The 15,423-nt window shown below is 48.9% G+C and overlaps 1 protein-coding gene across 1 annotated transcript in view; it reads right to left on the bottom strand.

Moving 5' to 3' along the window:
- Nucleotides 1-7,582: 7,582 nt before the first annotated feature.
- Nucleotides 7,583-15,423, bottom strand: part of CLRN3 (clarin 3) — a 16,568-nt gene continuing 8,727 nt past the window's right edge. The window contains exons 2-3 of the mRNA XM_011998122.1: nucleotides 13,441-13,620; nucleotides 7,583-8,159 (exon numbers count right to left, since the gene is read on the bottom strand). Coding sequence (XP_011853512.1) covers nucleotides 7,888-8,159; nucleotides 13,441-13,620 — 452 coding nt within the window. The 3' untranslated portion in view covers nucleotides 7,583-7,887. The remainder of the gene's footprint in view (nucleotides 8,160-13,440; nucleotides 13,621-15,423) is intronic.

Here is a 15,423-nt window from a genome sequence, read left to right as displayed (position 1 = left end):
GTGATCTTTTGTGGGTGTTTTTAGAACCCTGTTTTTTCATATCACCAGAATTATCTTTCTGATTTACTCTCATTTGGGTAGACTATTTCTTGTTATGATTTTTAATTAATTTTTTATTTGACTGGATTTAAAACTTTTTCCCCTTGAGGATGTGACTTTAATGTTTAAAGTTTACTTTCACCTAGCTTCAGCTCTGCATACTTTCAGTGGCAAAGACTCTGTATGAGTTCCATGTTTACGGAGAATCTGTGTGTGATGGATTTCTCAGATGCTGGATGTACTAAAAATGTGTTGTGTGTGTGAGCAGATTCACTGTCTCATGTGGGGCTGGAATGGCAGTGGTCTCATGACTATCTCATTCCCCAGTGGTGTGCACTTAAAAACAAAATCCCCAGTATTTTATTCACTAGGTCGAACAGTTCAGGCTCCAGGCCAGTAGGAGGTGCCCATGGGTTAAAAAGAAAATGGCTGCAGCTAGAGCAGGTGGAGAAATGCGATATCCCAGTGGTGGGTGGAGGTCCCAGCTCTGACAGAAGTGACTGAGGAAGCTATCAGTAAAGTGCACTGGGTTCTTTTCAGGGAAAGGTGAGGGATCCACCATAGTTCTCTTTCCAGGCCAGAAGGAAAGTAATCCACCTCCCAGCCCACTCAGCCTGGCCTGGTATTCCAGCTGTTCAGATCAGACAGGCAGCTCTTATTTGTCAGGAATACTGATGTTCCAAGTAGAGAGGGATTGGATTGTGAATCTCTATCTCTCCCATGCAAGCCTGATCCTGGAAGGGAATGCTGTGAGGATGCAATCACCCTACAGTGTTTCAGAAAGGCTGTCAACTAATACACCCACACCAAGCTCCTGTGGGAGAAGCCCCCACTACCTCTGCTGTGGTGGCCAGGAGATGGAAGAAGTCCCCTTCTCCAAGACCATTCACGAGTACCAGGGCTGCCTAACTACTTGGGTAGAGCAACAGACTTTCCCCACCAAACCCGGCACTGCACCTGTGCCTCTGCTGAAAGAAACTTCCCACTCGTGGAAAGTTCTGGCACCCAAGACCTGCCTTCTGAATTCCTTTGTCTCATAGGGTGCTCCCTTAATGTGTGCACTCCTGCTTCCCTAGGAGGAGCAGCCCCTGAGGGCCAGACTACTGTGAATGCTGCTGCTCCTCTGGGTCTAGCCACCCAGTGGGGCTGCCACATTCCAGGCTGGTGCTAGGGATATCTACAAGGGATCCAGTGATATGACTTGTCTAGTCTCCCAGCAGCGGGTACCAGCACCAGCTCTGATGGGGGTGGCAGGGGAGAGACACAGACTCTGAGATTTTCTTGATTATAAATAGCTTTAGCGTGTTGGCTTTTTCAAAGCCAACAATAGTAGTAACGTGCTAGGCACATGGAAAGACTTGACATCTGGTTAGCCAGGGTGATGCAGGCAATGGCAGTCGTCGAGTTTGCATGGAAGTTTTCTTCTTCCTGAGTAATATGTTATTGTGCCTGCAGATGCTGTAATGGATGATGTCGGCTGACCACCAGCCAGGAGGTGGCATTTGCAAAAGATCACCAGCTGAGGTGGTAGCGATGGGGTTGGTGCTTGCCTCATGTTACCCACGGGAGGTACTCTGGTGTCTCCGGCAATGGGTGGGGCCCCGGAGCTCCCAAACATCCCTGTCCCTTGTGTTTACTAGGGCAGGTGAAGGGGCAAAGCGGGTCAGGCTAGGTCAGGTAAGTCCACGCTCTGGCTCCCTACATGCAGGCGCAAGCAGTGTCCTCAGTGGGAGATGAGAGGGCAGTTCTCTGGCTGCTGGGATAGTGTTCCAGAGATGAGTGTGGCTGCCGCTGCTGCACAGAAAAATCCGCATGGGGAGTGGGGAGGAGCAGGTGGCAGTCAGTCCCACTCAGCTCCCACACACTTGGTAAGGCGGCCTCACATCCGTAGGGTTCGGCCAGCAGCAGCGAGCTGGGTTCCAGGCAGCCTGCTCTCAGAACTCAAAACCCCCCAGGCCATGAGCCTTCCTGATAGAGACAGAAACCTGGCTTTCACGCCTCACCCCTCCAGGTCCACCCAGGAAGCAGGGGTGCCAGCTCCTGCATCCGTGGCCATAGCACACTTCCCACTTCCCCCCGGGTTCAAGCCAATGGGGTTTGTCCCTACTCGAGATTATGTGGCAAAGCTCAGTTGGAAGCTTCTCTCACCCTGTCACCACCACCTGAGTCGGCTGGCAGACTTCCACAAGGTCGCCTGTGGGATGGGATCAGGAATGGCTTCCCTCCATTGCCGCTGGAGCCTGGGAGTGCCCACAAAGCCTGTCCCGATGCTGCTCCCTCCTCTGTTCTCCCCACCATTCACTAACTCAGCTCCAGTGCTGGGCAGGGTCACAGGCTTCTGAGGGTTGCAGCTCCCCGTGGGAGTGAGCGTCCCGGTGGCTGTCTCTCCCCTCATGCTCTGGAGACTCAGTCTTCCATCTGCTTCACAGAATAGGCTGCTGCCCACCACTTCTTTCAAAGCGACTATGGTTTCTTTCTGTTTCTGTTAAGTTCACGTGTTGCTCTTGGAGAAGAGTTTACAGCGTGACTCTACACACTATTTTGTCTTTCCAAGTGGGAGAGGAGGGTTAACTAACGATGCCTCCCATCTGCCAGCCTGGCGGAAGGAAAAGGTTCATTGATCTTAAGACCAGGACCTATATAGGAAGACAGAAAAGACACTGGTCAGCATGTAGTGATCAGTGAAAATGGTTACATTTGTAGTCAAAAGGTCAATGTTTGCCAGTGTATACACCACAAGAGTCCTGCACACTGGGTTACTCAAAATGAGACGGGCCTGGGGCCAGCAGATGGAGGCCAAGGTCTACTGCTGGGATGTGCACTTCAGACTATACAACCCTTTTGTACACACGCAGGGCCACTGCCAGGCTACAGATCCCAGGTGTGCCTCAAGGAGACATTGGCGGGTAAATCCGCATCAGAATCTCTGCTCAGCCCCTCCTTGGTTGTGGCATGGTGGGGTCACCACTTTGCCAACCCCAGCCTTAGTGGCTCATCTATCAGATGGGGTTAACTATAAAACAACACACGCTTTTGCTGTGAGGATTCAACACAATCTGCTGTTTGCAGGGTTTGGGACAGGCACACCCCCGAGGCCTGGCACCTGTGGCTGTGGTCTCTGCTGCTGAGACAGCCTTAAGGACTGGGACCCCCACTTGGACCTCCACTCTCTTCTGGGGGACGCTGGGAGGCTCCACCATGTCCCTACACTGAGTAAGAAAAGGAGAAGCTTCCCCCTATGGGAACAGTGACTTACGAGAGCTGAACGTGGTGCCAAAGTGGCGTGCTCCAAGAGAGCCAGAGGTGCAGGGCATTCCGCGGGCCAGGACGAAACCAAGGGCCAGGACAAAATGAAACGCCTCCCTGCCACTTGGCGGGAGGGGAGTGAGAAGCAGGAGGGGTGTTCTTTCTGACAGTGATTTTTCTAAAATGAATAGTCATAAAATATAATTCATTTCTTCCTCAATTTTCCCTTTTTACTAAACATCTGAACATTTTGAAAATGAAACTTTCATGGTCTGAAACCTGTCACTAAAACAAATTCCTTTTTTCTTTTAAACTAGGACATTGTCTGAAATTCTAACCAGTACTGTCCTTATTTTTCAGGGTCTTTGGGCAGCGTGAGGACATATGTCAGCAAGAGCATAACAAACACAGAATTGGCGGCCCTAACAGCGGGGAAAATAGTACCTGTGTATCCACGGCGTCCTCACTGCCACCCCGCATGGGGCATTCAGGTTTCACAGACATCCCTTACACCTCAGGCCCTTCTCCAGTGCAGCTGTAGTAAACCAGCACCCTGGTTACCAGCAGTGCTTTATCTTCTATTTGAAGAATCACAAAGTCCCCCTCTGGGTAGGTGTGGAGGGCCATGCAGACCCCACCATCTCCCACTGGGGTCAGCACCCAAGCTCACCTAAGGGTTCATATGAAGCACATTGGATGCCTTTGCCTGAGCCAGCCGCCTCTTTTCCTTCTGAATAAAGAAGACCCATCATGAGACCCACAAACGGGGTGATGTGAGTCCTTACCTCCTCTGGGGCACACCAGGAATGCCACACTTCCCACCTGGACACAGTTCTGGGACCAGGGGCCACCCTTCCTTCCCTTCCTGACACTACCCAAGCACCTCTCATTGGCCTGATACACACAAATTATGGAAATGAATCAAACACAGAAAGAAAGGACTTGGAGACCTGTTTCCATTTGGCTCTGCCACTTGTCGGCTTGAGTTCCTGGGCAGGTCTACTAACCCCTCTGGGCCGAAGTGGTTTGTTTTTTACTTGTTTGTTTATAGGACAGCAGAATGAGTGTGGCCTGCAGTGGCTAAGGGTGGTGACATGGGTCCCACCCACAGTTTCTACTATGTTCTAGGGACTTATGGGTCTGTGAAAGAGGGGGCCACCCTGAGCTGTCAAGGGCACAGAGCTCCTTATTAAGGCTCACTCACAACAGGCCTGCAAGCTAAACCAGCTCTTGTGATCCCATTGCATGGATGATTAGAATGAGGCTGACTGAGATAAAGTCACTTCTCTGAGTCGTGAGTAGCAGATCCTAGGCAGCGTGACCCCAGAACTTCCCAGCTTCATCCTGCACTGATTGTTGATTATCTTACTCATTCATTTATGTATTTATTTTTCATGAGGAAAGATGAGCTCAGAAGTAGGCAGTGACTGCTGGTTTCTCACCGCTGTCTGTGGAGTGTCAGAGCAGCCTACGCATGTTCTCAAGTCCTGGGAGGCAGAGGCGCCTAAGGGGTCAGGGGATGAGGACCCGGGCTAGAGAGCTGGTCAGTTGTTATGAGGGATCCATCCTCTGCACCACTGGCTGACGACTTTATCTGCCTGAGGCCCCTGAAAGTTCTCAGTGCTGGGTCTGAAGAGTCCAGAGGGGCGCAGGGACCAAGGGACCCCAGCTTCTCTCTACACTGGAATTTCAGGGTCAGAGGGCCCCTGACTCTGAGCCATCCCTGCCCCCTACACATCTTGCCTGTTGTCTGGGTTGTAGAAAGGCAACAGATTAGTCAACCAGAAACCTGCTGTGAGTCTACCCTGAATGACCGGTTCCAGTGTAAGAGAAGGAGGGTTGCTGGGTAGGCAGGGGTGGGGAAGGAGTGCCAACTCTGCTTAGCACCTGCTGCCCTTTGCAGAATCTGCAGGGTCCCAGGCCCTCCAAGAGGCTGAGCAGCCTCAAAAGGCACGAAGCTGCTGGCACGTACCTGCGACTCCACCGGCAGCATACAAGGGCATCACTAGTGCATGGCCATGTGAGGCAGGCTGCAGGATCACTAGGCGGACCCTGAGAAATATCATATCCAAGGACGCAATGCTCCCATCCTGCCTAACCCACAGGGTTTGTTGAGATGATCAGACACAATTATAATGGCAAAAGCAAAGCTCACCTGGAGGTTCCCTCCTGTACCCCAGTGCTTTGCAAACACTAACTCACTGGCTGAGCCCAATCAGTTTGACAACAAAGTATTGATTTCTCTAAAGTTATCATCATAGACTATATGAAGAGCATGTATTTTACACAACTTACTTATTTTGCAAATATGGATAAACCTTGTAACCCAGATCATCATAACAAGACCATGTGGCTTCATTAGAGTCATACAATGTTTCAAGGGTCATAATATGACTAGTTCAGACCCCTTCAAAATAGTGCTTCAGGCAAATCCATTCACCAAATGTAAAACAATGTCCATTTATTAAGTCATTTTAAAACAGCAAATTACTATTCATTGTGTAATGAATTGTTGCCTCACTATGCCATCCACCCATCTTGTAGGCCGAGGCATGGAGGTGTTCACCCTTCCGCACACCCACCTGTGCTTGTGAAACGCACACCCACCTGTGCTTGTGAATAGCATTAAAGCCATTTCTACAGACTTTGAATGTGTAGTTTCATTATCTTCTGCCTTAAAACACATAAAGGAAACCGTTCTCTTCGTCTCCCAAATTGTGAAATAGAGTTCCATTTACCTGCTTCCCACGTTTTAAAGGTCATTTGTGATATAAGTACTAAGAACATGTTTCCCGCTAAGGAAACCGCGCTCTGCTCCAATGCTGAGGCGAATAAATGCAGTGCTCTTTCCACAATACACAATCATTCACACAAACACACGATGTGAGTGCCTATTTAGCAATTGTTTCTGTGGGTTTGTTATCTATAGCTGTTTCCTCTTCATTACTTGTTCACATTATTAAAATCTGATATAAAATGCAAGCTTTCAAAGAATGTGTTTCTAGATCCAAAGAATTTAGAAAATGCTCACTGTTGATCAGATTTTTACAAATACATTCAAATTTAATATTAAGAGTAACTTTGAATAAGTAGGACTTTAGGGCAGAATGTGATAGAGAACCGACCTTTCAACGAATGAGCACAATTTGTGACTAAGTACCTCTTTTAAATGGAGTTTAGCAATTGCTTTCTGAATAGCTGTCTTAACTGTCCAACAGTAGCTCTTTGGGGGCGGCCCCCTTGTTTGGCCTTTTGTTGGCGCCTTGGCGGTTTTCTTTTGTGTATTTCTTAAATGAAAAATATTCTTTCTAAGACAGTGTTAAAAAATAATGAGTAAGAAGGTCATTAATCCCTGGTAGCTTCATAAATGAGATATTCTTCTGCCCAAAGAGATGCTGCTCTGCAGATCACACCCAGGAAATTCTGCTCCTTTTGGCCCTAGTCCCATCAAGACATGCAAGGTGATCATTTCAGAACCCTATCAGTGTTCAACCTGGCTAACTTGTGAACTAGTCAAGCGCAAAAGATTCTCAAAGTGATTTTCTGGGAAAATAGTCTACTGGAAAGAAGGTCAGATCCATTCTGTTGCCTTTAAAAAATTTTCCTGGTTGCCCACTGGCTTCTCATGAAACCGGGAACCACCCAATCTGTTCTCAAAGGGCTACCCTACCCCATGCCCGCATTCCACGTTTGCCCTGTCTTTGACTCAAGGAATGAATGCCTGCAAGCCACGGTGTTCCAACCCATTTCTCCCTCAGTCTCTGGCTGGGCAGGAGCCTGCTGATGGATGACACACCCCCATCAGACCTGCCACACCCGGGTCTACACCACAGAAACTAAGGCTGTTGGTTGACACGGTGGTTGCTAGAACTTGCTGCAATGTTTCATTTCCATTTTGACTGAATTCACCACAATCCTATTAAACCAAAAATATAATGTTTAGCCTCTTTACCATATAGACCACAGGGCTATCATTTTTCTCTTTCTCTGATCTTCTCATTTCTATTCTCTTTCTGACCCAAACCCCATCTTAGAATCTCAAAAATGTGTTTGAGGATCACATATAATTACTTTTACCCACCATTGGGTTTGAATATGCCAGCAACTGAGGGTCCAGAGAACCAAGTCATTTACTCCAAAGTCTCTCTTTGCCTCCAGCACTTGGTCCTGGAAAGGTGAGTTCTGAAACCCTCTGTTCTCAGAAGTCTTCATGTATAGAGTAGAATAAAAATACCTGGTCCCTCCTGAGGGGAATGAGATCATAGGAGCTGAAGTGCTTTGAGATACTCAAAGAAAAGAAACATGACACAACCTTTTATTATTTCAGATCGTGAGACCAGGTCAGAAGGGTCGTTACGCTCGTCATGATGCTACTGCTTTGAAAGCCACACAGACGGGCTATATTTCCCATTCATTTTCCCCAACCTTGTGGGAGAAACTTTTCAGGAGTACAGCATCAATGAAGAATACAGTGTCACGAAACACAAACACTGTCATCAATGACAGTCACGTTACCATGCTGAATTGTCCAGAGAAGCTGACCAGTTACTACTCAGGGCTGATGTAAAACAGAGGCAATGCCAAAATGAGGTGAAAGAGAATTCAGAATAAAATTCCGTCCCTTGGAGCATATTCCATCGGTTTTCTCTGCTCCTGCTTCCGCTGGTATCTGGCCTTCTGGTAGAAAATGATGATGGTTACAGTGACTATATTTAGAAGAATGATGAGCAGTATGAGCCAGAACGAGTATCCGTAACTGTGGGTCGTTCCTTTACTGGCGGTTGTCGGGTAAAGCATGTGGAACAACTCTTCAGAGAGACGGTTGGACTGTGTGTTCGCCACAAACAGTATCATGGTCACAAAAACGGAGGATGCTGAAAAGAAGATGGAGTTTCATGCATGGCATGGTGATACAGTTTTTAATGTCACTTATCTTTACGGAACACACATCTGTGGGTATGTATTGAATATCTGCACGGGAGTTTACACTCTTTTAAGCACTAGGGAGAAGATACAAAATTGTAAGACACAAACTAGATGTCTAGGCATAGAACACTAAAGATTGTGCACGGCTGTGTATGACCAACAGCAAACATGCTGACTCAAACGCTTTCAGAAGTAGTTGTGCAACTGGTCTACCAAACAGGGCACTTCCTAGGTGGTGAATGCAGTAGTAGTGTGCTGAATGAATGAGTGAATAGTACAGTTCAGAAAGAAGCTGTATAAGGAGGTCTGGGAAGAGCTGAGGAAGGACAGGGCATCACAGATGGATGAAGCTGCCTCAATAAAGACCCTGGGTGGGCAGTGGGCCTGAAGCATCTGGGACTGTGAGATACAAGCTCAGCTGCTGGGGAGAGGTCCCAGGGTCCTAAGAACTGGGTACCGAGACTGGGCTGCCCTGCGAGCCACAAAAATGCCATCCCAGGAGCTTGAATCTCATGGCATATGATGCCGCTGGCAAGAGTGTCTAATCAGGAGGGATCTCCTTACAAAACTCATTAGAGAAGAGAACTTATTGTACGTTTCTGTCTTCCCTTTTTTATTCTTCACAATATCCTTCACTAGAAAACATGCTTTTTTGTTTGTTTTGAGATGGGGTCTCACTGTCCCCTGGGCTCTGAAGTGCAGTGGCATGATCTCAGCTTACTGAACCTCCACCTCCTGGGCTCCATTGATCCTACCACCTCAGCCTCCTGACTAGCTGACTACAGGCACATGCCACTATGCTTGGCTAATTTTTTGTGGAGATCAGCTTTTTCTATGTTGCCCAGGCTAGTCTCGAACTCCTGGACTCAAGTGATCCACCTGCCTCGGCCTGCAAAAGTGCTGAGTGTGAACCACTGTGCCTGGCCTTAAAGAACATGCTTCAGTACAGACTTGGGAGAGCCATTTTTGTCTAGTTAAAAGCATGTAGTTCTGGAGTCAGAGAGAACAGGATTGGAAATCCTAGCTAGGTGAACTTGGACGAGTCATGTAGCCTTTCTGAGTTTCATTCCTCATCTTCCAAAGGAGATGAGATAGAAACAAACAAACAAACAAAAATGTAGATTAGGGCTTTTACGGTTGCCTAGGGCTGGAAGTGGGCTGGGAGGGGGTGATAGCTAACGGGCATGGGGTTTCTTTTCAAGATGATCAAAAGATTCTAAAATTGGCAGTGGGGAGGCTTGCACATGTCTGAGAACATACAAAAAACCATGGAATTGTATACTTTAATGGGTGAATTTTATGCTGTGTGACTCATGTGTCAATAAAGCTGTTAAAAGAAAGGTTGTGGAGGATAAGGATGCCTATGTTCCAGGGCCTGTGATGAGGCCAGTGAATAGGCTCACCCAGTGAGGTTTGATGTGCAGAGGGGGCCGCCAGGGGATCCTGGCCACAGAAGCCCGTTGAGACTCTGTCTGCCGCCACGTACCCGGAACTCAGTGGACATCAAATGTATCCTGCTATAACCCACACCTAGGGAAACCTTCCAAACGGTCCTTCAAAAGGCCTTAATTAGAGGGGCTTTGTATGAGGAGAATGTTTTAAACGCTCCTTGATGACAGACCTTCATCCTCAACATAATGGTTTTATTTCTTAATAATTTGTCCGAACAAAAGCCCTGGCCCTCTGAAGCTCTCCGGGTGCCTCACGGCCTTAATTATCTTTCATTTTCCTCTTGTGAAGTTTCTTATAAAAGCTTAATCATAAAGGGGCAGGATGAATATAGGCTAAATGCTTTTTTCCAGAGCGGGCTGCCTAGAACTTTGATTTGAATCGGGAGGGGCTGACACACAGACACAAAATGCCAACCTGAGTCCCCTTTAGTGACGAGATGCCCAGAGCCTCTACCTGCCAGGCTTCTCCAGCCTCTGGGACAGAAGGACTTACAGGGGCTGGAGGAAGCCCCGGGGTAGATGAGGAGCTTCGGAAGGCTCACGGACCCTGGCTTCTGTCCTGGTCTGTGACCCTCGGGCCCCGTGACCTACTGATCCCTTTCTGCTCTCTGGGTTCCCCAGTTGAGACACAAATGTATTTGGAACAGGCGGTCTGCAAAGTTCTCTCTGGCTCCAAGCTTCTCTCCGTCGACAATTTTATCCCCTGAGGTCAGGATGCAGCCTCATCAGGTCAGTGTGGTGCAGAGGGTAGGCTGAGGTCAGAGGTCACGGGAACCTAGGAAGTGAGACTGCTATTTGTCTCCTCAAAGCAGAAACTGCTTCTTTCTATCAGAAACAAGCCAGCAAACCCATTTCCTTCCCTACCCAACATCTGCTGGCTAAGCAGAGGTTGTTCAAATCCAGCCCCTAGGGGTTTGGAGCAATTCCTTTTGGCCCCAGGACTCCCAGAGGTCAGTCTGATCGTGCTCTCTCACAGCCATGACCCAAGGCAAGAATTAAGGCATCTCTGCACACAAACCCTTCTGCAGGCTGAGCCTCCTTGAAACTGAGAGTTTCAGTAAGTTCTCCAACCCTCAAAGCTCCTGTGAAGAAAATCAGGGCCCTCAAAGGGTTACCTTGGGCAAAAGTCAGGCCTATCAAAGCATTAGGGTCAAGAGGCCTCAAGGGGCATTTAGAGGAAGCCAAGCTGTGCGAGGCCTTCTCCTAGGCAGGCAGCAGAACGCAATCTGCTCCTTCCACATCAACCTCTCAGGCTGCTTTCTGCCCACCTCACAGCCTCCCTCTGTGTGTTAGAACTTGCCCCTGAGCCAGGAAAGGAAGGTGGCAGGAATTCCCTCTCTATCCAATAATTCTTTGTGGATAGGAGTAGGCAGGGCTATGGGGAGGCTGTCTGGCCCCTGTTTTTATTCCCAAACATGCATGAGGCCTCTGCTATATGCAAAGCCAGCCCATACTCCACTGTGGAGGAGCAAAGATGTGGAAGCCACAGCCTACGGAAGAGGTGGCAGACTTTGAACCCTGCAGGCTGCAGACACAGCAATGCTGGGCCCCTGTGGTTCGGCCGGCGCCACACCTGGCCCTCCACTCTGGCCCTGGTTCCTGTTTTCCCTCCAGGAACGCAGTCTTCCTTCCCCACTCACCCCTGTGGCTGGGGAAGGGCCGACTCCAGCCCCAGCTCCAGGATGGGCAGGTAGCCTTAGTCAATCAGTGGATGGCTTGGGGAATTCAACCCTGCTGGCCACAGAGATTGGTCAAGGGATGGGAGAAGGGCAATGCCAGTGCAAAGGAGCCCAGGACTTTCTTTGAATTTGAAGGAAATGAGAAGTTTTTTTCTCCTGGGGCTGCCACCATCAGCAATGAGCCCAGAGTGGCCAGCAGTCATCTTATCTTCAAGAGGATTGATCCAGCCAATTAATGAATGATGGAGTCAACACCGAGGATTCCGATAGATGGAGCAATGGCAGGAAACAGTCCTCATGACACGGGCCAAGACCCTAACTCGAGCTGTGTCTGAAGTCACTGCTTCTCGTGCTTTCTTAGTCACATCAGCAAAAGTAAAAATAATCTATCTCTTTGCCCTGGCCATGGGTACCAATTGGTTTACCTTTGGTTTTGGTTGACAGGGGTGAACCATCATCATGCAAGTAGCTTGGGCAAAAGACTCTGGCATTCAGGTGAGTATATCTGATTTTGTAACAAAGTCCCTTAACCTCTGACACTCAGCTCTGCTCTAAGAAAGAGAAGCAGTGATATTCATTCTACAGGACTGTTGTGCCTCGTCCACAGTGGCTGCCCATTAAATTGGGGGATTTATTTGTTTTTACCACCAAGCAATACAAGCACAGAAAGAAAGAGCCAGTCACATATGAATGTGGTTAAACCAGCCTGACCCCAAATCCTCGGAGCTGGGGTGTGATTATGTAATGAAACCCAGCCCACCTGTAGTCCTGGCTTAATGCTTTTCCATTTTAAAAAGCATCCCTCACCGTCCTACCTGTGCTGCGCTGGGGCCGGTTTTTACATCTCAACTCCACGTCAGTGATCTCACATTGGGAGTTTGAAAACGGTCACGTGGCTGTGCTTACACCATTCCAATCACCAGGGCTTTTTTCTCTCTTTGTTTCTCCCCACTGGAGAGCCAGTTGTTCATATTCCTCAGCACATCTCTACTACATGGCATGGAGCTGCTGGCCTCCTCCAGCCACCTGCGCCTGCCTCGTGGTAAGGATGACACTCAACGGAGGGACAGGATGATGCTGCTCTCAGCCCCTCCTTTCAGGCTTCCTGACATGTCTGATATCCAGAGCCCCCTTCTTGTGCTTGAAAATTTCAGGCCTGTGTTAAAATGTGTCACCTGAAGCTTATGTGAAGCCACCCTCAGAAATCATTTCCTTAGGACAGGCTTCATTCCCAAGGTCCAGTTGCAATGATGGAGAGAGGGAAAGAACAGGGGAAACCTGGCTGCCTGGGGGGAGCAAGGCCCTGAAGGCAGCTGAGCAGGGCAAAGAGGCACTTCCCCGGCCCTGCTCTGGGCAGATGGGCAGCCGCAGAGCCCTGGCAAAACCCAGTGAAAGCCAAAAGACTGTGAGTCAAAGCTGGGACCCACTTCCCATCTGGGCTCCATCCTCCCAGCACCACACCCATGAAACAAATAAAATAACCAAGCAACACCACCCAGCCACACCCCAGGCTCACAGGTAGCCCACAAGAAAGGTATTGCCCCCAGATTCTCTTATGTGCCATTATCTGTGGCTCTGTGGCACGAGCATGCAGAGATGTCATGTGTGGAGACTAAGTGGACTCTTGCCATGTGGAAGAGGAAAGAGAAGGAGGAGTGTGCCAGTGTGCTCATGTGTGTGTGGGTACACACATGGGTGTGTGTATGCGCATGTGTGTGTGCATGTGTATGTGTATGCACATGTGTGTGCTTCTATATGCCACACAGAGCCTAGTTTGGAGTTAAGCACATGGCAGGAGCCCGGTCAATATTTTGTTGACTTTTGTGCATTTTGACTTCTTACGTTAGAGTCTCAAAAGCAAAGGCTGGCTTGTTATAAGTCTCCTCAATAGTGCATTTAAAACAGAATTATATTTCCAGAGATGCTTCATAAACACTTTGGATTGACAAAATAAACCCCAGCCCTTAGCTCATGGGAGGTCCTCATAGTTTCCTTGGTGTAAACGTGACTGTATGTTCATGCGTGTGTGAGAGGTGGAGACACGGGGACAAGAGGGATGCGGTCCTCTGCAGAGCACCGGGTCTCACAGGGCCACTCACCGCTGAGCCCGTTCCAGGTGTACACCCCCATCGGCCCCAGGAACGTCTGGTAAGGGTTGCTGATGCTGTTGTAGAAGGTAAACCCAGAGCTCAGCAGCGACGTGAGCAAACTCAGGACCAGGAACAGGATAGTCACCAAATGCAGAGTTTTTTGGGAAGAATTATTCAGTATCCCTAAAACTAAAATAATGTTTTGTGAGTGCATAGCACATAATGCAAATACCAGCTCTGGGCTGGCATTCCTCCCCACCCTACCCTCTTAGGTACTTGAGTTAGCAGTTGTTGGATGTCAGTAGAGGTATCAGGAACCTCCAAGTCATGCAAGAATAAGACCTGCATTCCCCACAGGAGGCTGGTTGTTGAATCAGTGGTTGGATGGGTATAACCGCGACACTACAGATAACTGGATATTGAGCCTGGTTTAGAAGTCCCCTAGGAGAGAGTTTGCCTTCCTGGATACTGGCAGCAGGGCTGGCTAGCCTTCCCATTATGAGCTCAGGCTCCGTCCTTGCCAAGGTGCTTTTCACAGTTTCATCAGTGCCCCTGTTGCTCTGAGCACTAACTCGGCTTCCACTTGAAGGCACTCACAGGGCGGGTCACCCTGAAAACTTGTGCACTGTGAGAATCCCATAAGCCCTGTGGTGTCTGGGGTAATTCCATGAGTCAGGGGTGGCATCAGCAGAGAAAAAGCTAAGAAAGGTGACCAGGAAAGTGGAAGCTGAAGGCTGACATAAGAAAAAGACTTCTGTTAGTGCAAATCGAGGTGTGAGTCCTACCTCAGACTCCACTTTCCTGGAGACAGAGAGGACCAGATGCCCACAGGGCTCCAATGCTGGAGGCAGTTGGGAATTTGCCCATGAGTAAGCCTTGACTCTGCTTTCCAAGGAGAACTCTTCTGAATCCTAACAGCATTGCATGAAAAGTACATATTTCTTAAGTGCAGAGTAGCTCCAGGCATAGAAGGACACGCATAAAATGAAGCAAAGGTGCCCTGGCTGTCAGTCCTGGGTTCCTGGTTTTGCAGGCTTCTGACCCCCACCAGCCATATCCTCCACCTGCTCTTTTGTGGAGGATGCAAGGCCCAGGCACCACAGGGGTGCACTTACATGTAAGCCCAGCCCAGCCACGGGCTGTCAGGGTGTGTGAGGCCCTGTGGAGGAGGCCAGTACATTAAACAGTGTTTACAGGGACGTTCCACGAAAGTCACCAGGACATGGGAGAAAGTGATTTGGGAGAAAGTTCTGAGTCACAGTAAGGCCACAGCAACATCACTGGGAACAGGTGGGTCAAAACAAATGAAAGTCTCTTTCTTTCCGTGCTGGTTTCTCTGAGCTCCAGGGAGGGAGCCTTGGAGACCTCACATCTTTATCTGGAGCAGCTTGAAAGAACAGAAAGCGAAAAGGCCAGGAGGATCTCTGGTTCCTGGGCCTAGGGTGGTATTCCCTCAGCGTATGCCCACGGATCGAAGGTCAAGGAGTTCCTAATGGAACCAGAGAGTCACAAAGAATTCAGAGAACAGGCATGGGAGGTGGGAGACCCCAGGGTGCTGTGGGCACCCATGGGAGGGGCCACCAAGTCCCCTCCCCTTTCCCTCCCCGCATCACCGTAATGATTGAAAAATTCCTCTTTATGCTGAGCCCAAATCTGCATCTCCACAACTTAAACCCAGGGGTCCTAATTCTCCTTTGGGAATCATACAAAATTCTCTTGCTCCTTTCCTGCCTGGCAGCCTGTCCAAATATTTGAGGAGGGATCTAAATCCCAACATGATTAACAGCCCACGTCTCTGGAATATTCTTTGTTGGGTGTGACTGCAGAGTCCCTGACAGCCTGGCCCGCTACACATACTTTATTCTGACTCTATTTCTCTTTCTCTTTTTTTCTCCTTTTTTTGGAGACAGGGTCTTGCTGTGTCACCCAGACTGGAGTGCAGTGGCAAGATCATCGCTCACTGCAGTCTTGATCTCCCGAGTTCAAACAAAG

Source organism: Mandrillus leucophaeus, unplaced genomic scaffold (assembly GCF_000951045.1).
Source record: "Mandrillus leucophaeus isolate KB7577 unplaced genomic scaffold, Mleu.le_1.0 Scaffold557, whole genome shotgun sequence".
NCBI classification, from domain to species: Eukaryota; Metazoa; Chordata; class Mammalia; order Primates; family Cercopithecidae; genus Mandrillus; species Mandrillus leucophaeus.
The sequence above is the reverse complement of the archived record's forward strand: the minus strand, read 5'-3'. Positions and strand labels throughout refer to the sequence as shown.